Raw genomic sequence first — 24,382 nt, 5'->3', positions numbered from 1 at the left:
ATAGACGGGTTCCTGGAAAAACGCGCATATCTGAAAATCGCTAATGTCAAAAGCTACTTTCCCATAAAAAATAATGGTAAAGGAGAGGGTCAGGAGATTTCACTCACACTCGCAGACACAATCACCTCTATTATCCTAACCTATATCAACAGGGTGTTGGTAATTACAAGCCCATAGGCTGCACATAAATGTAGCAGCCTCCTAGCATTGTTACTGAGCTAATCTGGCCCATACTTTCTAAAAACTCCAGCCCACGTATCAGTGTCATCAGTCAGTTAGACTTTAAACACACCCAACAGCATGACTATGCCGAGGGGCAACTTAAGCTAGCACCTGTGACATGAGGTCACGAAAGGCATCTGACTATACATACATACACACCTTGACACACACACAGACACAAACTCACATTTGGGTGGGGATTGTCGTTGGATCCTTTATATAAAGGGGTATCGCTCTCTGGTCTAGAACCATCAGGGAAGCTCCACACCACCTCTTCCTCCTCATCCTCGACACCTTGAGCCAGAGAAGTTCCGCGCAGTCCACCTCCTCCTCGAAGCAGCAATGTCTGTGCGTATGTTCGAGGGCACTGAACATGCCTGCCTGTACAAGCGGTACCGGCCCACCCTGTCGGCAGATGTCTTGAAAACTTTGACGGACTACGTGTTGGAAAAGGTACGTGAGTATTATGTGTGTGTGCTACAGGCTGCGTGTGCGAGTTGCTTTATTGTCAGATGGTGTATGTGTGTGTGGTGCATGCTGTAGGTGTTTTGTGCATAAATTATATTCTTGCGTTTGCCAGCAATCCGTTCAGGAGCTGATTGGCAATTTCGAGATATGCTGGTCAACCACGTGGTTTTGCTTTTCCTCCTTCGTTAGAGAAGTGCAGACCTCACCTGGTATACACAAGGTCGTCTTTTCGATCCCGACTCTGACGCTTGCTGCATATTTGGAATTTGCATGTCTGTCTCCCTGAGGTCGCGTGTATTTTTCTCCAGGTCCTCTGTTTTTTTCCTCCACATTTAGAAACATGCATTGGCTGCTTTAAATTTCCACATGGTAAGCCACTTCTTTGAGCTATCATTTGTGATGACCAGGTCGGGTCTGAAAAAGAGCTACATCGCTCAGTGGTGGGGCCTTAGCTGCCAAAATAAAAATCGAACATTTTCAATCCATATGGTAACCTAGAAAGATATTAAAAAAAAACTTTTTAAACTCATTGAGCGTAAACAATGTGGTTTCCAAGCGTAACCAGGGAGCGCGAATAAATTATGTCAAACATGCAGAGCGTCCCTTGATTTATTTTATTATTATTATTACACGCTTTTATTTAACTCACTCTGTTGTTGTCGTATACTCAAATCCTGCAACTCAATTTTAACCCACTTCCCAATGTGGTATCGACTGCAAACTTCGCATAGTTATGTCTTACTGATGACAATCCTATATGCTATCATAAAAAAATAAACAAATTTAAACAATCTTTTTACACGCTTTATATTAACTCACTCTGTCCGTTGTTGTCGTATCCTCAAATCTTGTAAATAAATTTTAAAGTATTTTTTAATATTACTTATTCGCTTGCAGTTACTTAACGAACACTGGTGGTGAGACAAGGCCATATAAAAGGATGTGTCTGCTGTACGCCAATCCGTTTCGAAGACAATGCACATATATTATCAGAGCATGTTTGTTTGCATGTTTTGTCACAAGTACGTGTGGTTAATGCAGACTTGATGCCTTGCAATACTGTGTATCATCTATTTGTTGTTTGGACATCTTAACATAACTGTTTTAGTATTGACAAAAAGGGTTATGAAGCCATGAAACCCATTCTTACATATCTTTTCATCATCACGTGAAATGTATGAGCGTGCTTTTTTTTACACAATCCACCAAAACGGATGCATATCTTTTTCAATGTAAATTTCCATAGGATCAGAATGGACACTTTAGCGAGGCATTCCTCAGGGCAGAGAGGAGAGTCGGAGACGAGCTCAGGGCAGCCCCGTCGGGTTGGGACAGGGAGTTATGTAATAGTTGACGTTTTGGGCAATAGGTCTTCCTCAGGAGGTACAAGAAAGTTGGATCAAAATTTAACATGCAGATGTGTCCATTAAAAAGTTTTTGGGTTAGGTTGCTAAATATAAATCTATTCTGTTCAGGTATGGCAGAAACTGTTATATAAAAGAGCATTTACTGAAAGAAAACGCACACTAACGCAGTCACACCATCACCCACCGCAGAAATCCTCTCTCAACAAGGCACTCAAACATCGGGCTAAGAATGTGTCAAATGGTAAAAGTCTGAGGAGTGAGATAAAACGTGTTAAAGAAGTGCTGCAATTAACGGTTTCAATGATGCACAGGAAAGGGCACTGAATGCCCAAACCAAATGAAATAGAACAAACATTAAAACTGATCAAGCAGTTAAAGGTATGACTGTATTAAAATACCGTACAATCTGGGAAGAACTGATAAACATCTGAGTGAGATTCTAATTATACATATGTATATATATGAATAGCGTGGGGTGCGGTGGTGTAGTGGTTAGCGCGCTGCGCTACCAACCCCGGCGGCCACGGGTTCGATTACCGCTCATGGCTAATAACAGTGACAATTATCTAAACCGGTTCTGGGCCTACCCATAGGTCGACTCATCCTCAAATGAGTTGTACCTAGGGTGCTGTTTGTAGTAAACATCGCCACTTGAGAGACAAAGGAGGCCGGGTGTAGTGTCGGCCACCCAACCCTTCTTGTGCCATGCGAGCCTTCACAGGTGCTGCTTGCTAACAGCACCTGCCCGAACAGTCTTATGAGATGCAAATTGCATCTCTCAATCGCTTACAATAAACATCGCGACACGTTTAGAGGGTATTTGGCTGCTGCTATGAATTTCCACACGACGATGATAGTCCCACTTCGTTGAGCTATCATTTATGATGGCCAGGTCGGTTCTGAAAAAAAGAGTTACATAGCTCTGTTGGCCTTACATGGTAAACTAAAAATAGTTGAATAGTTTAGTTTGTGTACCACTGCTACAAAGCAGCAGCAGCAAACTATGTATTTAAAAAAGTGTTTCACGGAACCAATACCTATCCACAATCCTCTACTTTGGCACTTGCCCTATCTCACTCGGCAAATACGATCCGCCCCCTCCAGCGGTGATGCAGTGATACTCCCCCACCCACCACCTCGCCCGCCAAACGCCTGCGACACTCACACTCTGCTCATCAGCCCGATTTAGAACCCAGAAGTGACAGTTCCCGCGGTTCTCTACAAAAAGAAGCGCGCCAAAACAACCACCACCAGACTCCTGTAATTGTTCATTTGTATACTTGAAATTTAAATTTAACGATAAACTTTATATAAGCCTGAGAGAAGTGAGGTGGGGTTGAGAGGGGTGAGGGGTTGAGAGGGGTGAGGTGGGGTTGAAAGGGGTGAGGTGGGGTTTGAGAGTGGTAAGGTGGGACCGAGAGAGGTGAAACACTTGCGGGGTTGGCCTCACTTCGAACACAGCACTCGCCACAGGAACGGCGACATCAGCTGAGGGCCGGGGGGTGAAATGTTTGACTGAGGAGTTGCGAAGTTGATTTTTTTTAAACGACAGCGGGAAATAAGCTCCGCGGAAAGTTTAAGGTCCGCTTGTGGGTATGTTGGTGTGGGTGTGTTGGTGTGGGTGTGTTGGTGTGGGTGTGTTGGTATTGGTGAGTTGGTGTGGGTGTGTTTGGTGTGGGTGTGTTGGTGTGGGTTTGTTAATGTGGGTGTGTTGGTGTGGGTGTGTTGGTGTGGGTGTGTTGGTGTGTGGGTGAGAATTATCATTTGGAGAGGGAGATAAAGGAATCGGCGGTGGGAGTTCATTACCACCACCATCATCACCACCACCATCATCACCACCATCACCAAAGCCATCATCACCAAAACCAATACCACCACCAACATAATTACCACCATCATCACCACGACCATCACCACCACGACCATCACCACCACCACACGCAGCTCAGCCTTGATGGAGTGGAGTAGGGGTGTAAGTGGTTGTCCACAGTTACCGACCTTTATATGTGACAGAATAACTAAGCCCTTTATTGAAGACAATGGGGCCCACGCAGCATTGTAAATAGTACCCTGGGTGTGTAAACATGATCGGTGGAGATACAAAGGCGGCCAGGCGGCCTTGGTGTAGGTCACCTTCATGTGCCATGAAGGGATGGTGCTACTCGCTACTAACAGCACTTGCCCCTACAGCCTGTTCCATGCTATACGTGGGATCTTTGTCTTTCTTGGGGATGAGTGGCGGTGCAGCGGTTAGCGTTACGCTGCGCTACGATACAGCGGCCAAGACCCGAGTTCGATTCCCGGCTTACGGCAACCAACACCAGTGGTAGCGATTATCCGAACCGGTCTTGGGCCTCTCCCCTTAGGTCGACTCAGCCTTAAATTAGTTACCTGGTATGAGTGTGTAACCATCTCCACTGGGAGAGACAAAGGTGGCCGGTCGTAGTGCTGGCTCGACGCACCTCCCATAGATATAACCATAAAACTTTTTTTTATTTCACCAGGTAAGACATACTGAGCTATGTAGCTTTTTTTTAGAAGCGACCTGGCCACAAATGATAGCTCAACGAAGTGGGCCTATAATCATTTGGACATTTATAGCAGCGGCCAAATAACTCTGACCGCGTGATGTTCATTCTAAATGTGGAGGATAAAGCCCTGAGGACACGGATAAAAATCCACACGACCACCGAGAGAGAGACGCAAACTCCAAATACACAGTAGTCGTCGAGGTCGGAATCGAACCAACGGCCTCCTGCATACCAGGCGAGGTAGTTAACATCTCCTAGCCACGGTAATTATGAGAGAGACAGACAAACTCCAAATATGCAGGAAGATTCCAGGCACGTGTGGACAATGATGGCGAACTTGCCGAGACTCTATGCCTTTTTGAAGCTATTAACATACATTTATTATCATGTTATAGTGTATTATCCGTGATTTTTCCATTAAAAACTATAGTCCCATATAAATGTTTTGTTGAAGCACACCCCTGGATATAGCAGGCGTCAGGGTCGGGATCGAACCACGCCTCCTGCATACCAAACAATGTAGATATCATCCCCTAGCCTCTGCGGTGCCCTGTTTATCATCTGGCTGTGAAGGTCAAGCCTCATTCTTATGAAGAGTGAGGTTAACCGGTTTGAAGGGTAGACGATAGATGATTATTATTTTTTAATCAAAATATATATTTTGCCTGATTATAATGACCTTCAGGTTCAATGATGGTCATGAAAGTGACATTAATCTGGCACATGGGGGGGGGGCGATAACAGCGACATATACCAATCACTGCTATTTGAATATATGATGATGTAGTCGTTTTTGCTTGAGTAATAGATAATGCAGAAGGACGATATAACTGCCATTCAGCATACATTACTTGTTGCTGTGCATTGTATATGTAGTATAACAGCTCCGATAATGTTATCGAGTCCAGCATGACAGATTCATGCGCACATCTCCCAGTTGTGCCTGTGACGTCCGGATTAAGATGCGAGTGTAAAATGGACAGCAAATGGAATTTTTTTCGCATCGCTCGGTGGCTCTGTTGTTCACATGAACCAAACCAGATTGCGTTTTTTTATGTTAACTAAACTAAAAACTATTACATTTTTCCAGGAAAGGTCCACGGAGCTATTAGCTTGTTTTTCAGAAGATACATTTCCAGCACAAATGATAGCTCAACGAAGTGGCTTATCACGTGTAAACTTATAGCAGTAGCTAAATACTCTACGTACATGTTTCTAAATGTGGAGGGGAAAAACCAGAGGACCCGGAGTAACAATCCACGCAAGCACAGGGAGAGAGGCAATGTTGTATATTTGCCAAACATTAATATTAATTGTGACTATCTATTTTTTTTTATATCATAGCTCCTTGCAGACAAATATGTGCATTCAGTGCATCCTGAGTGGAAATTAAACATCCATAAGAGCCAGAACCAATTGGCATTTGAGCCAGGAGTGACCCAGGGACATTTCTGAGAGATAAATGTATGGACGTTGCAATGGTATCAGCGTCTCCACATAACTGAGCAGAACAGTATGCGAAAGGGACGATCTGTGGTAAAACACCATAAACTCACTGACCAACCGAGGACAAATACAGGGCAAAAAGACAAGAATGTCCCTTGCCATTTAAACGACTGTTTAAATTCACGAAGCCTGGTGTCTGGAAAGTTGAAATGTTCAAATTGACAACCACCTGCATATGAATAATCTTAAAGATCGTGGTGCTATATGGTAATATCATTTAGGATGTATTGTTACATGACAATACAGCAGAGTCAGGAGGGTTTGAAAATGACTAATTTGCATGTGTTTATTAATGATCACCGTTATAACATACTGTCTAAGTTAAGCATGTGAAACTTGATAATAACGGAATCATGGAAGATCATTTTGAAGTATTGAACCTAAGGATCACTCAGGACAATAACATGTGTTTATATATATTCTAATTGTCAATTCTGCGCAATCAAAAATTATATGTATTCAAGGTGTATAGCCAGAGCCACGCCCGAAAGCCTTTGTCTTCCCAGTGGGTTAATTCGGAACAGTTCAGACAACCGCCACTGTGTTGATTGTGAGTGGGACTTGAACTCGGCAAAAAAGGCTCATAAAAAGGGACACGGACACCCAAAGGGAGGAATGCCGTTTCACACTTAAACACATGGCTACAGAAGCATAAAGTAGCTCTGTGCTTACACAAGTCTTGGGATGACCTCCGGAGGAAAGGAGTATGTTAGGATGTATTACATCAGGTAGCAGAATATCTGCGAGCCAGAACCAAAGATGACCTGAGGCTGACCCCGATGGATGCTTGAGGGGCGTGAAAGTGGGAGGAGCTTTATGCTCTTGATGTGCCTTTGGGAATTTAATTAAATAATTATATATGCTCGAAATTCTTAAAAACAGTATAGGAACTCCTCTACTTACAAACAAGTTAGGTTCCAGTGGTCTGTTTGTAAGTTGATTTATTCATAAGTCCAACTGAGCAGGCACCCCCCCCCCACCGAGTGCTTTTTGGCCACTTTTAATCTGCCCCTCGGTACTCTTGGCACCCACAACAACGCAAAAAAATAGAGGTAATTAAAAGGGGCGTACGGTATGCGTGATTGACCTCTTGACTTTCTACTCCAACACTAGTTTTGCAATGGAGGTGCGGCACACGGTAGCGGTAAAATTGTTACTTTGCTTGTTAAACCCAGGAATGCCTCGCTGAGTCTTGAATGTTCCTATCCAGAAGGGTTCTGCCAAGTTACCGGCATAAGTATTGCAATGATGCTGCTGCTGTTTGTAAAGGCAGTCCTTGACTTACAAACATAATTCGTTCCCGAGACCCGTTCGTAAGTAAATGGCTGTCTGTAATTCCCACTGAAAGGGCACTGATCGCAGTGATGTAATGCTACCTCCGCCGGTGTTATTCCTTAGAATGTATTTATGTTTGTCCACTGGTTCCTTGCCAGGCGAGCCAGTGTATAGTTCAGGGGTGCAACAACCTTTTTCAACACAGGGGTGGGTATGCAAGATACGACTGTGGGCCTCTCTCCTTTCTCCCGACTCACTTGTACTAAAATGGCCACAGATGGTTTTTAATCCATATCCAGTAATACGTAGACTATAACTACATATGTATAAACAGTAGTCCCTTGGTTAAGTGATATTAGTTAACGCGTTTATGCGGCTAACGTTTCTTCTCCCATAGTGACCCCATGGTTTCGCCAGAACGTAAAAAATGTTGACTGATGGGGACGTTTTTATGTTATGCGCACGCAGTGGCGCTAATTTCGGCCAATCAAAGCACTCATATGTCTGACTGAGCTAGCCCTCAGCCAATCAGTGACGCCCATTTGTGCTCTAAATTCAATAAGATTCTGCAATGCGAGGACTTTAACATTCATGTAAATTCCCCATCTATCACTCCAGTAAGAGATGTGTTAGCCATCTTAGACTTATTTATTTTTCACAATATGTGCAGGGCCCTACTCACTCAGGTAGCCACACCTTGGACTTAGTTTACTACATTGTATTCTCAACTTAAAACCTTTCTATTGCTGATATAAGCCCTTCCGATCGCTCTGAATAATATTTGAGTTACTCCCCCCCACCCCATCTGGTTCCCTTAACATAATATTGCATCGCAGTGTAAAGTCTATCACCTCTACTTTTATCACCCAGTCTATTTCCCTTTCTCCCATAACTAAGCTTAGTTCGCTTTTGGTGAATGAGGCAGACTTGTCCTTTAACTCCATTCACAAAACACTGGATTCCCTGGCCCTCTTAAAACCAGACGCATTTCAGCCATCAAATTCTCACCTTGGTGCTCCCCACAAATGCGCGTACTAAAAACTGTAGTTATCAAATCTGAACGTGTCTAGATGAAATCATATTTAACCATACATTATCAAATATTTAAAGCCTCACTTCACACTTACAAGGATGCAATCTCCCTCACAAAGTCTTTCTTCCTCACCAACCAATTTGCTTCCAAGAAATAAACCCAAAAATTGTATTTACAACCACAAAAGCTCTTAAATCAACCTAAACCACTTGACCAGCCACTCTGATGTGCTCTGAAATTCACTACAGCATTTCCTCCTCGAAAAAAATTATCCACCCGGTCTCAATTACTCCCCAATCATCCATATACTTTTGAGTACCCATCTCCAAGTTTTTACAGTACAGTATTAGCTGGGTTCTCTGAAATTGCAGTCTCTGAACTGACTTAATTAATTAACACATTTCATCTGATCACTTGTCCTCTGTATCCTTTTCCTGCCCATGTCCTTAGATATAATTTATTTTCTCTATTTCTATTCGTCCAACATTGCTCTGTATCTTAACATGTCACTAATAACTGGGATTGTCCCATCTACATTTAAGACGGCTTCAGTAACACTGCTTCTCAAGAAACGGGATCTAGATTCAGCCGTCCTTAGTAACTTACACCCAATCCCAAATCTCATTTTCAGATCGAAGATTCTTGAGTTTCACAGTTTAATTTACACCTGCTGTCAATGAATCTACTTGATCCATTTAAGTCTGATTTTAGATCTAGCTATAGCACTGAGGCAGCCGTAGTATGGGTAATGAATGATCTCCTAATTGCTGCTGATAAAGGTTCTCCAAATACTCTCCTCCTCCTTGGCCTAATCGCGGCCTTTGACACGATTGATCATAATATATTGCTCGACCGATTGAAAGTCTTGACGGGGATCTCGGGCACTTCGTTGAAATGGTTCTACTCCTATCTCTTAAACCACAACCAATGTGTTATGATGGGCACCTCTAAATCTACAACTAACACAGTAGAGCTTTATTACGACACCAAGGGTTCAACTATCACTGTCACGCAGATGACACTCAGATATACCTACAGTTGGGATTGGATGTTGTATCTACTGTTTCACTATTAGCACAGACAATTCCTCATGGTAAAGCCTTGATGGCTCAGATTCCATGATATTAATGATGATAAAGCACAGCGTATTTTAATTTGTACACCCCATCTATCCAATCCAATCTCTCATGTCAATAGCAACATGAGGAACCTCTTTTTTGCACTTGAGAAACATCTCGGCACCGTCACATCCTTAACACTACAGACACTGAAAGACTGATCCACGTATTTATTTTCTCACGCATTGACTACTGTAATGCCCTGCTTTTTTGAACCCCGAGCAAACTTCTAAATAGGCTGCAGAATGTTGAAAATGCGGCCGCCAGGGTGCTTACTACTACACCCTTGAAGGATCACATCACACCTGTGCTTCTATCCGTTACTGGCTTCCTGTACATACCCGTATTGATTTTAAAATTATCTTACTGATATTCAAGGACTTAAATGGACTTGCTCCTCCCTACATTATTGACCTCGTTCAGCCATTTGATCCATCACGATCATTAAGATCTTCAGATTGTACATTGCTCTGTATCCCACGGTCTTGGCGTCACACTTGAGGTGATCGTGCCTTTTGAAATTGCGGCACCTAAACTCTGGAACTCCTTTCCCTTCGAGGTTAGGACGTCGGAGACACTGCAAATCTTCAAATGTCTTTCTCTCTTTAGTTACTTTCAAACGTCTATATCACTTCCGTACTTGGTTGTTAACTATTTTCTGCCTTTGCATGAATAGCTCCCTGAGCATGATGATTGAAACTCTGCAACGTAAGGAAGGACACACTGCTACATCCTTCAACTGCCCAGTGGGCCTTACCTGGCGTTGATCAATTGCCTGGAATTGATATGGTGCTTGATGTCACAGCGTTTCGAGCCCGTCAAACTACTCCCTTACATAGCCGCCGGCAGATCGCAGATTGTTCTACATTCTGCACGTCAATGAGTCGGCTCGTGACTCCCGTGGTCTGTGGCGCATTGTGAAGGGTTCTGCTGCACTCCAACCATCAATCAACTAGGAAATCTGGACTGTGCACAGTATTTGGGACGTTCTTCGCAAATAACATAGTAACGATCAAGAGGGCAGTTTCTAAGTTGAATGCAACAACATTCTCCTGGTCTGCCATCTGAGTTTGATCAACCTGGAACCAATGGAAACTCGACACTGGCAACAACGTCGGTGGCAGAGGTGTTGATGTTTATCGCATGCCTACCAAAAAGTTGTCTTGAGAGCCATAGTGACCCTGCAAACTGTGGCCCGATTTCAAACTCGAGTGATTTCAAAGTCATAGAGTCCCTTTGTCTCAAGCAGTTACTTGAGAGAACACGATGGGACTGAGAAGAAAGCGGCGGCACATGTGCGAAATGCTAGTGGTACAGGATGTTTGATCATAAGTCAGCAACATTATTGCGAAACAACGTACATCGAGACGACGTATATTGGGGACCCCCTGTACCATGGACGTCTCATTGATCATATACTGTGGAGGAGGTGTCGCATCCTTTCAATCGATTGAGATTAGACGATTTATTTAATTTTTACATTATGAAGTTCGTAACAGAGAGCCTTTTGACGTGCATTGAGTTATAGTCTACTTTGAAAGACCACAGATGATCCTTTAGCTCTGTCACATCCCAGTTTTCCTACTCCCTCTCTCGCACTCTGGAAACCATACCCAGGTTACATGCTCGGAAGTCCATCTGAAAATAATTGTAGAAAGGCTTGGGGAGCGAACAGGCTACATTGCTAAGCCGCCTAATTCTATCTGTGTGTGTGTGTAGACGGGGACAAAGCCCACCCGCGCTGTGGACGTTGGCTGTGGGAGTGGCCAGGGCACAGAGCTTCTGGATTCTTTGAGCACAAAAGTGTTGGGGATCGATGTGAGCCCATCGCAGATTGAAGAGGCGATGCGCGCCAAACATCCCGACAACATCACCTACATGTAGGTTCACAACCACACGCGCAGAGATAAAGGACTCTCTGGCCTTCCATGGGCATGCATTCAAACATCCACACTAAGTGTGTATATAGGATTGAGTGAGTCAAGAGAGATTAGAGGCTGATTTGGTGGGCAATGTTTGTGTATTATATCATGCCATATAAACTAACAAAAACTAAACGAATATTTTTTATTTTACTGGGTAACGCCCACTGAGCTGTGTAGCCTTTTTCAGAAGTGACCTGGCCACAAATGATAGATCAGCGAAGTGGCTTATCACGTGGACATGTATAACAGCCGAACACTTTAAACGCACAGTTATAAAATGTGCAGAGAAAAACCGGAGAACCCAGAAAAGAATCCACACGACCACAGGGAGAACTTGCAAACTCAAAATATACAGGTGTCCGGGTCGAGATCGAACCCACGACCTCCTGTGTACCAGGTAAGGTGGCTAACATGTCCTAGCTACCGCGGGGTCGTAATATTGTGGTGGCATCCACTTGCCCTGCCACCAAGTAAAGGATCAGTAAAAATACATGTACGTCTGAACCATCGATGTTTCTTTTTTATATCCGTGTATTGCAACCCTCTAACTTTAGAACAATGCAATTGTTTCAATGTTGTGGTCTATTTTTACACCACCAAAGAACATGCTTGTCACGTGCGGGGACATTAAACTAACTGGGAGAATCAGTAACAAGGCAAAGTAGCTTTAATTCCATGTGGAGTGGGTTCCCCGGAGGCACACACTTGAACTCGGGTGACTAGACCACAACGGGGTAACTACATAACCGGATCAGTCAGTAACACACTGCTTGACCCACGATGCCGAGCGTAAAAGCCGAAGACCAAGACCTGAGGATCGAAGAGATGTAGCACCGACGGGTTCCATTCCACAGACAGTTTCCATCGGCTCTCGGGACCTCCCTTTTATGACCCTGAGCATGGCCTGGCTCCGCCCTCGGCCACGCCCCCTTCTAGATCCTACTAGAAGGTTCTGGGCCATACATCACGTGTCCCTCTCACCACCCTTTGACCCCCCTCACTATCCTGTCCTGATCACGTGCCCTCTCGGGTTCATCCAGACTATCACGTCCTCAACTGCCCTCAACCTGACTGTCACCAGAACCATGCCCCCTAGGGCCCCCTTCCATGCCATACATACTCTGGTGCCAGAGAGGCTATAACACGCACAGTTGCACTCTTCTCTCAGTAGATGGCGCTAAACGTCGTAGTGACTCAATATACGTCATTACACATGTATTGGTTACAGATTGGACACCCAAGGAGATGGCAGTTTTTCAGTATGGTTGTAACATCGATGGTCCTACTGCTACTATGTGAGCATGCTATGCAAATGCAGCGAGCCAGGAGACTATGGCACAACGTCTCCGGCTGCGAAGTCCGAGTTCGATTCCTACTCACGACCACCAACAAGGGCGACAATTATCTGGACTGGTCCTGGGCATCCCCTCGATCGACTTGGCCTCAAATTAGTTCCTTGGTGCGGTGTGTAGTAACCATCGCCACTGGGGAAACAAAGTCGGCCGGGGCCGTTATGCTGACCACCCCACCCCCTCGTGCGCCACAGTGCCAGGCCTTCAAAAGCAACACTGCTCGATACTAACAGCACTCGTCCCCAACAGTCTATTACAGGTTAAGCAGGACATCTTTGTCTCTTGTTTATGTCGCTTCGTGTAACAATGAACAAGCCACGATGCACATTCGGTTGTTTTTTTCGTCCCCCCCGACCCCATCGTAGGGTGGGGCCAGCTGAGAGCCTTCCCGTAGAGGATGGCTCCGTGTCGCTGCTGACCGCCTTCGTGTCAGCGCATTGGTTCGACCTGCCAGCCTTCATGCACGAAGTCGAGCGTGTGCTGCAGCCGCGTGGCTGCCTCGTGATTTACTCCTACATGTACCCAGTTGACATCGAGTGTGGAGTTTTCTCGGAGAAACTCACACAGATCCTGTGGAAGGTGATAACATGCAACTTCAATATCAGGTTCATGGTTCTTTGGGTAAAGTCACGTAGATAGAAAATAAAAATCAAATACAATAAAAAATAAATCAAAATAAAAAATATAAGCTAAAAACCACGTTATTTTAAATTTTAATGAAATTTTATTTCATATTTTATATCTTCTACGTGACTTTACCGAAAGAACCATCAATATGAATTCCTGCAGTCACGAAGGTTTTAAGTAAAAACTCAATATCAGGGTTTTGTGCTTCCTTTTGCTTGACTTTAATTTTGTAATCTTGATTTGAGGTTATCATGAATGCAGGAATTATTACCAATTCATTTTTATTCTTATATTACTTAGTTTTTATTTTCCATCTACGTGACTTTATTTTTGTATCCGCTTCAACCTTTCACGCTCATTACACACACAAAGTGCACGCCACAAAAGAACCACAATACCTCGCCGATCTCAAGGAGCATAAACCATCATCATGCCAACTCCGCTCATCCTCAGCAGCAGCTGCTTTTGGCTGACCATCGCACAAAGACAGTCAATCTAAAGAGATATTCCTCGCTTGAAGCCTTAAATGGAGTAAGATGACGTCATCACTGTGAGGCAATCAGATGCGGAGAGCTAGAGGGGTGGTTTCATTGTAATCATAACGTAATGGATTATGTTTGTATGGAACAGGTGGGTTAGTCACCGTTAATCATATTCATTGGATCGTTCGGTCAAGCCACGTAGATAAATCCCTACTACCATCACCACTACTACCATCACTACTACTTTCATCACCACTACTTCCATCACTACTACCATCACCACTACTACCAACACCACTACTACCATCATCAATTACCCTTGGGCTATACCCATCTCAAACCTATATAACATCCTGCTTCAAAAGCTCTCCCGCTACATTTTTTTAATGCCTCAGCAGCTCTCCCGCTATATTTTTTTCACCTGATGACGATTGCTTGTGTTGCCATCGAAACGTCGTGATATTTCGATTTTTTTTTCTATCTACATGGCTTTAACGAAAGATCCAAAGAATATGAATTCCTGCAGTCACGAAAGCTTTAAGTCAAGATTTCACCATTAATTAGTAATACGATGCCTTGTCACGGCATACAACTGGAAGGTGTATTACTTAATAATATTCTTCCCAGCAGCACTAAGGCTGCAGCTGTGAGAACGGTGAAAATTATTTTTATTTCTCTCAGTGTCAATAGATTTTCTAATATAATTAGTCTTGGCCAGTAATAATTAGTTTTACACAACACATGAACGTTTCAAAAATAACGTGAATGTCCTTGTTGGCAAGCATGTTCTGCAACTGCCGACAGTTGTTTGTGAGTATTCAATATGTATTTGCTGTTATGTTATTCTTATGCGAATATCTAATCCCGTCTGATGTCAGAGTTGTCGCTTGGTAAGGCTGGTTCTAGTTGTATTTAGTGGCGACACGTCACAGTAACGGAACTGTAATTGTTGTTGTGGATTTACACTCCAACACACAACTGGTTTAGTGCTGAACTAGTAACTAAATGGCTACATTTTGTTTTACCTGACACACCTTGCAGATGGGCTGAGTCGGGGTGGTGGCGGCAGGTTTAACGACACAGTTATATTTACACGATCGAACCCAAAACACTTCTTACGGATAATATTGGTCGCTAAAGACTACTACTGTGTTAAATTGAATGTGGTGATTATCACCCACCAATGATTTGTGCCTTGCGACATTTACATGGACAAGCCCTGGCCTGATTACAGTGGGGAGAAGCTCATAACATAACAATACTTATCATACTAAGGCCACAATGTTAACTTAATGAGCTGGTTTCACGCAATGTGGTGATGTTACATAACAGACGAGGAATGGTGGCAGCACCGATTCAAGACACATTCGCACGTTTTACTCTCATCATTTGCAGAAAACCCCACCGAAGGATCGTAACCTTATCTTGGAGGTGGGGTTTGTGTGTTCCAATGACGCTCAGAGCTATGTCGCCTGGAGTCTTGTCCTTCTGGTAGGGTCTCCCTTAGTGAACAGGTCTGTGGGAGGTGACAGAAAAATAACGATTTAAAAGCCCCTCATGAATAATTAAACAATACAAAATCGGAGAACCTCCCCCGGACAATGGATACTCTGGGTGTGGTGTTTGCCGGTAAGTGCCTGGTAGCTGGTTGACCCACGTAACCCAGTCGGGCCCAACCTGACATAGCTACGTGGTGCTGTCCTGTGGGCCCACCATCTGCAGGACGAAGGGTGTAGGGCAGGTGCAATGCCAGTATGGCAGGGAGAGGAATGGTCTCAGACAGATTGAATCTTGGTGATGGAGACTAGCTATTGGGACATGTAATGTCGCACCACTTGGGGGAAGGAGCCAGAGCTGGTGGAGGAGGTGGAAAGGTACCGACTAGACGTAGTCAGTCTCATCTCCACACACAATTTTGGCACTGGAACCAAACTTCTCGATTGGGGTGGTCTCTCTCCTATTTCGAAGTAACCCTGGGTGAGAGCCCCGTGCGTGTGTCATAGTGAAGCACGAGCTGAGTTCTCGAACAAAGCTCTTGAATTAAAGGTCAATCTACATTCCCACCCTCACATATGGTCAGGAGCTTTGGGTAATGACCAAACGGATGAGATCGCGGGTACAAGAGGCCGAAATTAGGTTTCTCCGCAGGATTTCCGGACTCACTCTCCGAGATTGGGTGAGAAGCTCGGTAATCCAGGAGAGCCTCAGAGTCGAGCTGCTGCTCTGCTAGATTGAGAGGGAGCTATTTGAGATAGGGCCGGCACAGGATATACTGGCGGCAATATGTCGCTCAGCTGGCCTGGGAATGCCTGGGAAATTCCCAGGAAGAACTAGAGTTATTTGCCAAGGAAAGGGAGGTCTGGACAGCCATACTCAACATGCTGCTACCATGACCCTCACCAGGACTGAGAAACGAACGAATGAACATTTACAGAAAACTATTAAACCGATGTCTACCTTATTATGGTTTTTCCACTGTTAGAAAAAGAAAACATTTCACCGGATCTGAGTGGGATCTGGAAAAAAAAGATTGGCGTCGCAAGCCAATGCCATGACCATTTGAAATGGCGAAAAAACCCACGGCAATTTGTATTGCCCATTACCGGAATATGTTAAAGAACCCCCTGGGCCTAACGCGTTCAATGTAATGGTTTATTGTGGATTGCTGTTGTTGTTAGGTAACCGAAGATATTCGCCCGTACGAGAGTCACAAGATGAACCACGTGCGTGAAGATTATACTGCCATGTATGAGGCCATTCCATTTGCGGACAAGAAGAGGTTTGAATATTTTTAACGGCCAACACCACAACATTCTAAAAACGAAGCAGCCTGGAAGGCAATGCTGTTAAAGGTGCCTGGCTCTTTAAGTCTGGGGCGAATTGAACTAAACCATACAAGTCTAAGACACAACTCTTTGGTTCGTAATGCTTAGTTCCCCCCACCCCCATTCTCATCCCCCATTTCATTATCAGTGTCTTGCCATGAGGCAAAGTATAAATACAGTACCCTCGATTATCCACGTGCAGTTTATCCGAATTTTTTGATTAACCACGCACCTGAGATTATGAATAATAACTCATGAATTTTCCCTTAAGCCCAAATGAATAAACATTGTCATTCATTGTTATTCTTGGAAATGTTCATCACAAGTCACTTGCTTATACTTAATAAATATGTTTCTCCGGTTCATGTGAAATCCACGTGATCACGTCTACGGTACAATAGTTAAACTAATATTCTTGGTTCTTTTGGTAAAGTCAAGGAAATAGAAAAAAAAAATCAATTTTAAACAAATAAAAAAGGAAAAATAATACAATTATATGTAAATTTAAAATTTGAAGTAAAAATAAATTGAAAATAATAAAAGCAAAAAACCCACGATGTTTCGATCAGGCGCCTGATGAAGACCGCTTGTGTTGCGATCGAAATGTCGTGGGTTTTTTGTTTTTATTATTTTCAATTTATATATATTTTTATTTTTAAAAAGATAATTTATTTTATATTTATTATTTATATTTTATTGTAAAAAATGTTAGATTTTTAGTTTTCTATTTACGTGACTTTGCCGAAAGAACCAAGAATATGAATTATAGCAGTCACGAAAGTTTTAAGTAAAAATTTTGATAAACTAACTTTACAAAAGTGGGCTGAGTTTAATGTTAATTAGGCGTGGCTCTTTATTTCCACTTAGTGAACCAATTCTTCTGCTGCACGGGAGCCGGAAAGTGTTATCACTGCGCACGCACATCGATATGGGCGATCGTTAGTATTAGTTCTAAATCGATTTTTTTATTAGTTCGTTTAGCTCGTAAAAAAACACAATTTCTTTAAGTTTTTTAGCATATAAATTTTTTATTTTTGGATTATCCGCGCTTTTTACTTATCCGTGGCCGTCGTCCCCTCATTAGAGTGGATAATCGAGGGTCGTACTTTGTGGATTTGAAATTATTGCAGAGCAGTGCAAACTACCTCTGTGTTAGAGAATAACCCACAGAAGTAGATATTACAGAGCTACTTCCTGATATTCCTTCATGTGACATCCGGTCCACACAGTAAGGGCAGCATGTTACCACCCGCACTGCCACTGGGTGTAATGTGCACAGCATAACATTAAAAGCAATATAATACCGGAAACAGGAAGTCTTCTTCACAATTCTGATAATGGCTTGATGAAGCTGGTTGTTGTTGTAATCACCAGCAAACCGTCAAACTCAAATTGTGAATGTTGCAGTGGGTAAACTCTCTAACACACAATGGGTTAGTGCTGAACTAGTAACTAATTGACATGTTTTGTGCACGTTACAAACCCTTACTAAATGGTTGTGTCGGGTGGACTTTGGATGAACGCCACATTCATATTTACACGATCTAATCAAAAAAAGTATTTATCATGAATTCCATGAATGTCTGCTCTATGTCTGGCATGCACAAATATCACATGGCCTAACCCAAACAAACAAATGTGGTGTTAAATATTGACTTGAAGCTTTAATGACTGCAGGAATTAATATTATTTGGGTCTTTCGGTAAAGTCACGTAGAGGAGGTTAAAATAAGAAAAAAACCTAAAATTTACGACGTTTCGATCGCAACACAAGCGTTCGTCATCAGGAAGAGGGGGTTAGCTTCTAAAAGTAAACTGTTTAGAAAGGTTTTGATTTAAAGCTTTCATGACTGCAGAGATTCATATTCTTGGTTATTTCGGTAAAGTCACGTAGAAGGGAGATAATAAAATAATATAAATATAAAACAATAAAAATTCTCACGACGTTTCGACTTTGAGAATTTGAGAAATTTCTGGCTGTGGATTTCACACCTGATGATGATTGCTTGTGTTGCAGTCGAAACGTCGTGAGAATTGTTATTGTTTCATATTTATATTATTTTATTATTTCCCTTCTACGTGACTTTACCGAAAGAACCAAGAATATGTTTATAAAGGTTTGAAATGGACGTAGCCCAAATGTCAGCAGCCAATGTTAATGTAAGTGGTGGGCAGCGACAGTGGTAGGGGTTTCCACCAATCAAAGGGCTGCAAAGTAAAAATTTACATGATAATGTAAGATCGTTGAGCGGCCTCCACGGCGGGCGCCCTGAGGTGACATTTGGGCTACGCCCATTTCAAACCTTTATAAACAGTTTACCTTTAGAGGCTAACCCCCTCTTCCTGATGACGAACGCTTGTGTTGCAATCGAAACGTCATAGTTTTTTGTTATTTTCTTTGAACCTATCTATGTGACTTTACCGAATGACCCAAAGAACATAAATGTGGTGTTAGTTTGTTGAATTTTGTTGATATCAATTCATTAAATTCAATTCTAGATTTGAAGTTTTCGTGACTGCAAGGGTCCATACTCTTTTGTCATTAAATTCAAGTTTAGTAAAGCACGCCAGTTGTGTTCGATAGCAGAAGTTGCGTGTTATTACGTAGGTTTTGTTGGTTAACTTTACAATTTAGGTTTTAAGCAATGCAATAGAAAGCCGGTTCTACTGGTGCTGACAGGCGAGTAAATTTTTTCTTTAAGGAGAGTTAATAATATCGACATTCCGGGTTTCTTTAAATCATCGGCAGGCTGGAGAGCATCAGGATAATTGGACTCGTCAAGCTGCCAGAATTAATGGGGTTTATCAGCAGCTTCGCCGAATACCAGGCGCTGAAAGCTGAAGATCCTCTTGCTGCACAGGCCTTGATGGAGGACACCGAGAAAAGGTAAGCTCCAGTAATAATAGTTTTTCATCGATTATATTGGCACGCGATTATCCGGCTTCTTCCAACATTATCCAGCGATCCCAGGCCGATCCGACAAAACAGACAAAACCACTCCAAAGGCTGTAACCCAGGCTGGCAATCGTGGTTGTGTTGAAACCAGAGCTTAGGACTGTGTACATCATCCCATTTAGTCTCCGAGATTGGAGTGGTAAATACGTTACGGTAAATACAGTAACTTTTTTACAATAGGATGTTTATTTTTGTCAGCTTATGTTAATTTTTGCCAATTTCACATAGTAAGAACATTTAAAACACTAAAAAACATATCCAAATTAATTAAGACATGTTCTTCAAGAACGCTATTTTAAATAATGATTTAGTGATTATCTGGATTTTTTTTACAATACGACACCTCCTTCTCCCCGAAGCTGCCAGATAGTTGATGATCGACTGTAAAACTGATCTTTATTTATAGAGCACCGTTTATACCATAAGGTTCAAGGCCACTTTGACCACACATCATCATCGTTTTCGTCGTCACAAGCCATGGGCAGATGGCCCGAGACTCTACTCGAATGAGAAGGATGCGTGGATTGTAATGGGGAGGCTTCCCTGGTTCGTTCGTTTTCTTCAGTGGCTCGTGAACTGTAATTGGGCTACCCATATTCATGTAGGTATTCATTTAAGTGTGAATGCACACATACGCAATTCAAGCACTTTATCATATTGTTTTGTAATATCTGTGAAAAATGATCTACACCCGATTGTACACAACTGAGTCGCGTAGATGTGGACGTCTCTGAAACCGGTTGCTGCTCATGTGCAGACGCATAAGCAACCCTAAAGCGTCGATCTGCTCAGCAATTTGCAGCCACGTGTTTCATCGCATGCTTCACGTTGTGCTAACTGTAATTGGGTGTTACAATCCTGACGTGAGGGGGAGGGTGGAACTTAAAGGGGGCGGGACTCTATTGTAAAGTGGCGTAGCCAGACGCGCTTTAGCCACGCCTAGACACAACGTGCTTGTCACACAATTCCTCGCTCAGACGTGGACAAAGCAGCTGCAAGCGATTGATGAGAGCGATTTGGATTTTGTGGTCCGGCTTCACAGACGTATCACTGATCCATACACCAATGAGTATTGGTCAAATGGTCTACTCGTTGCATTTCAGAGTAAAAGAGACTCTAGGTGACGCGGCAGGCACTGCTGAAATGAAGATCGTGGTGAAGACCGTTCTGCTGCTGGCCTGCAACAACTCTCAGAGCTCATAATGCCACTGCTGTGACCGAGCGTTCGAAGCCACCTGTTTGTAGCAAACAATACAGGGACTCCTCTACTTAGGAACTTTTGACTTACGAACTTTCATAGATTCGACGAACGAACCGTGTTTAGTGTACATGCCGTACAACATGTTTGGAATCGACAGGAGTAAAGTTGGACTTATAAACAAATCAATTTACAAACATAACTCTGGAACCTCACTCGTTCGTAAGTGGAAAAGTCACTGTGGTGTCGTTTCAAATAAAGCAACAGCAGGGATTGCAGATGTGATTGTCTGTGTCATTTACTTATACTTTTGGAGTCGTCAGGAATGCATTTTCACGCATTTCAAGGTATAACTCGATTCTAACGTTTAGTAATTTATGAGATCCATCGAACAAAAATGAGTCACCACATCGCGCGGCTCTTTAAGATGCACTTCTGCGGTCACCTGGAATGCTCTTCCTTCCGATATTAGAAAGCCACTGGAGCTATTTACTTTTAAATAATCTGCATTGACAAACTCATTTATTTGGAGTGATTGTTTTGTTTAGTTTGTTTCCCTTCCCCCACACCTTCAATTTAGCATAGTTGGCTACGTACAGTGCAAAAGAAGTTCAACAAACATACAAATGTGGTCATGGGATAGGTCTTGCCATTGTGCCTCGTTATTCCCATTAAATCACAAGAATCAAAATATGTATTTATACTGGAGGAGGAATCCGATAGGCTGTGAAGGTATTTTTCACTAATGTCCAGTAGGGGCATGGGGTCAGACAGATACAACAAACAATATCCACACACACGATAGGAGTGCAAAATATAAGACAGGTAAACCAAACACTTTTATACAAATAAGCGTACACAAATGTGTATCTTACCAGCTAAAGTCCACTGAGCTATTAGCTTTTTTTTAGAAGCGACGTGTCCACATGACAGCTCAACGAAGTAACTTATCATTGTGTGGAAATTTACAGCAGAAAAATACTATGAATTCATCTTTCTTAATGTGTGTCAGGAGACACACAAACTCCACATATACAGCTGGCGTCAGGGTGGGGATCAATCCCACGAACTCCTGCATACCAGGCGAGGAAGATAACATCATACCACCGTGGCGCCCCTTGAATAAACACGTAAGAATGTCATAAAGTATAGAAGTTCGAATTGGATTGGTAGATAAATTCCAACACAAGACCTCAAAATCAAGTCAGTAGTGACTGCACGCAAGCTTATCTTCAGAGCGTATCAACCAATCTCCAAGCGGGTGTGAGTCACAGACAATGGCTAAACCCATTGCCATGCAAATTAAGGTGGTGAGAATGGCAGAGGACGAGGTCTTGACCTTTATGACGAACAACGACCTTTCTCCTTCGAACGGCATTTAAAAGGACTTTTTGTTCAATGCGGTTTCATACAACTGCGCAATCAATTGATTGGTGAGCTGCTAGATCAGTGGTTTTTAAACTGGGGTGCGAGATGCCCTTTCTGGGGGTGCAAGACATGCCAGATTTTTTAGAAGGTACATTTCCAAAACACAAATTAAGCACGGGGCAGATAAGTGCAACTGCTTTGTTTCATCAAACCTATGTATTTATTAACATACATTCTTTTTACGAATGAGAACCAAATGGATGCAAGTATGCAGTAAAGGTTAAGAAGCACTGCACTAGATGGCATCAGGAGTTGGTTGATACGTCTATAGTGGCAGGGTTCTTTATTAAATTTTAGAGTGGGCTTGTGATAGCAGCACGATGATGATAGGGGCGTTCTCACTGTTTGTGTCTTGTCAGGGGCCATACTAAAAGCCACCAGGGGCCGCCAGAGGCCCGTGGTGGCCTTGCAATGAAGAAGACTGAACTTCAATATACACTAAACTACTATATACTACACTATATGCTATTCATTACGACATACTACTATATACTACTATACACTACGATAGACTACCCTACTATATACTGGATCCGCAGCTTTCTTGTACCAAAATATAAGCTACGCCTTAACTTGTGGGAGCAATAAGTCTGACGCGTGTTTGAGGTGTCTTGAATCAAACTATTTTTTTTATTTCTTAGTTGCACAAAAATTAGCGATTTCTAAAGTTATATCTTCGCCTGTTCAGGTACTGTATCACGTTGTTGCACGGTCAAAGACTGTCCACTCGCTCCCCTCCCGGGACACCAGAGGGTTGTGGAATAGCAACTCTTTATTTCCAAGTGTTCTTCTGAGGAGTATCGTGTATCTGTACAGCATTCATTTGAATCTGAATAGCTGCCCTGTATCCTGAATTGATTACTCCACTGGTGGGCGTGGCCTACTTTGCAGTCACGTGAGTTTATGGGTCCATGGTCATCATTAACTATTCGTAATTATTATTAGTGTGATTCATTACATTAAGCCCATACCGGCTACATAAACAAAGCCAATTGAGGTCTAAACCGCTCATAAATGGTAGGGACGTTGCTGATTGGATGAGGACCTGGCTCAGCCCCACTTACGAGCACGCACATTGGCCGAAATTGGCGCCACCACGTGCACACAACGCAAACATGATACCGTTAGTCAACATTTGTGCCGTTCTTTCGAAACCATGAGTGTCACTATGGGAGGCGAAACGTTAACTGCAAAGACCCTAAACCGATGTCACTGTAAACCGAGGGACTATCTATGTGTTTAGAATATATTTACAGTAGATCATCGCATGAAAAAATTATAATAGGTTTAATCCTTTCTGGCAAGCAAACAGGTGTCTGCATGAACCACAGGTACTTGTGGTGAACATGCAAAAAAAACATGCTTTGATAATAATATATGCATTGTCTTTGAAACGGATTGGTCTATGTTGTATATGCCGAATTTACGCTAATGTATGTAAGTATGCGCATACATTATGCTAATTAGGAAGGTGGTCATATGAAGTAAATGCATGTCATTATGATAATACATGATGTTATGATAATTAGGCTCTGCATAGTTGTCTAGGGTTGTATTATCAATCGGGATAATACACTTATTATTCTCACTTTAACATTTACTGATTGTGTCTTAGTGTTTTTATGTCAGGTCTCCAAATTCAAATCTCAACGCAGGATACAGTTCTTATAAATAAGATCATTATGCATGAACTCAAGAAGGAACCACTCAGACTCTTCTGTGTTAAGCAATTTTAATTTTTAAACAAAAACACAACTCTAATATACGAATTCCTATGCTTGGAATTGTCACAGTACTCCTGGAGATGTTCTCCTCATTGATCCGTACATTTAACCCTCAATGATTACGTTGTTAACTGGGTAACAGAACATTCGATTAATTCCTCAGAGTAACACGAACCTATACGGCGATAGGAAAAAGTCCTTAAACATGCATGCGGCAATATTCATACGAACGGCAATAAAGAAACATGTCCCGAAGGCAAAAGTATACGTCCAATGAATTCATCGGTAAGATTATGCATTTCACTAAATGTCTTGGAACAATGGTGTGCGGCAGTGTGCCTTCAGC

At 42.7% G+C, this 24,382-nt stretch overlaps 1 protein-coding gene across 1 annotated transcript; it reads left to right on the top strand.

Moving 5' to 3' along the window:
- The first annotated feature begins 465 nt into the window (after positions 1-465).
- Positions 466-21,117, top strand: LOC144953079 (putative methyltransferase DDB_G0268948). The gene is made up of 6 exons (XM_078883596.1): positions 466-675; positions 11,240-11,400; positions 13,163-13,376; positions 16,585-16,685; positions 19,480-19,617; positions 20,790-21,117. The coding sequence occupies exons 1-6, from the start codon at positions 565-567 to the stop codon at positions 20,887-20,889; spliced, it is 825 nt and encodes a 274-aa protein (XP_078739722.1). The 5' UTR covers positions 466-564; the 3' UTR covers positions 20,890-21,117.
- The last annotated feature ends 3,265 nt before the right edge of the window (positions 21,118-24,382 follow it).

This window comes from Lampetra fluviatilis, chromosome 72, assembly GCF_964198595.1.
Source record: "Lampetra fluviatilis chromosome 72, kcLamFluv1.1, whole genome shotgun sequence".
Lineage (NCBI taxonomy): Eukaryota > Metazoa > Chordata > Hyperoartia > Petromyzontiformes > Petromyzontidae > Lampetra > Lampetra fluviatilis.
The sequence above is the reverse complement of the archived record's forward strand: the minus strand, read 5'-3'. Positions and strand labels throughout refer to the sequence as shown.

What these genes read in the sequence shown, in the direction of transcription:
- LOC144953079 (XM_078883596.1), top strand. Translation starts at nt 565, where the DNA reads ATGTCTGTGCGTATGTTCGAGGGCACTGAACATGCCTGCCTGTACAAG. An exon ending in CGGACTACGTGTTGGAAAAG is followed by an intron (nt 676 to 11,239) that starts GTACGTGAGTAT and finishes GTGTGTGTGTAG; the next exon opens with ACGGGGACAAAGCCCACCCG. An exon ending in ATGGAGGACACCGAGAAAAG is followed by an intron (nt 19,618 to 20,789) that starts GTAAGCTCCAGT and finishes GTTGCATTTCAG; the next exon opens with AGTAAAAGAGACTCTAGGTG.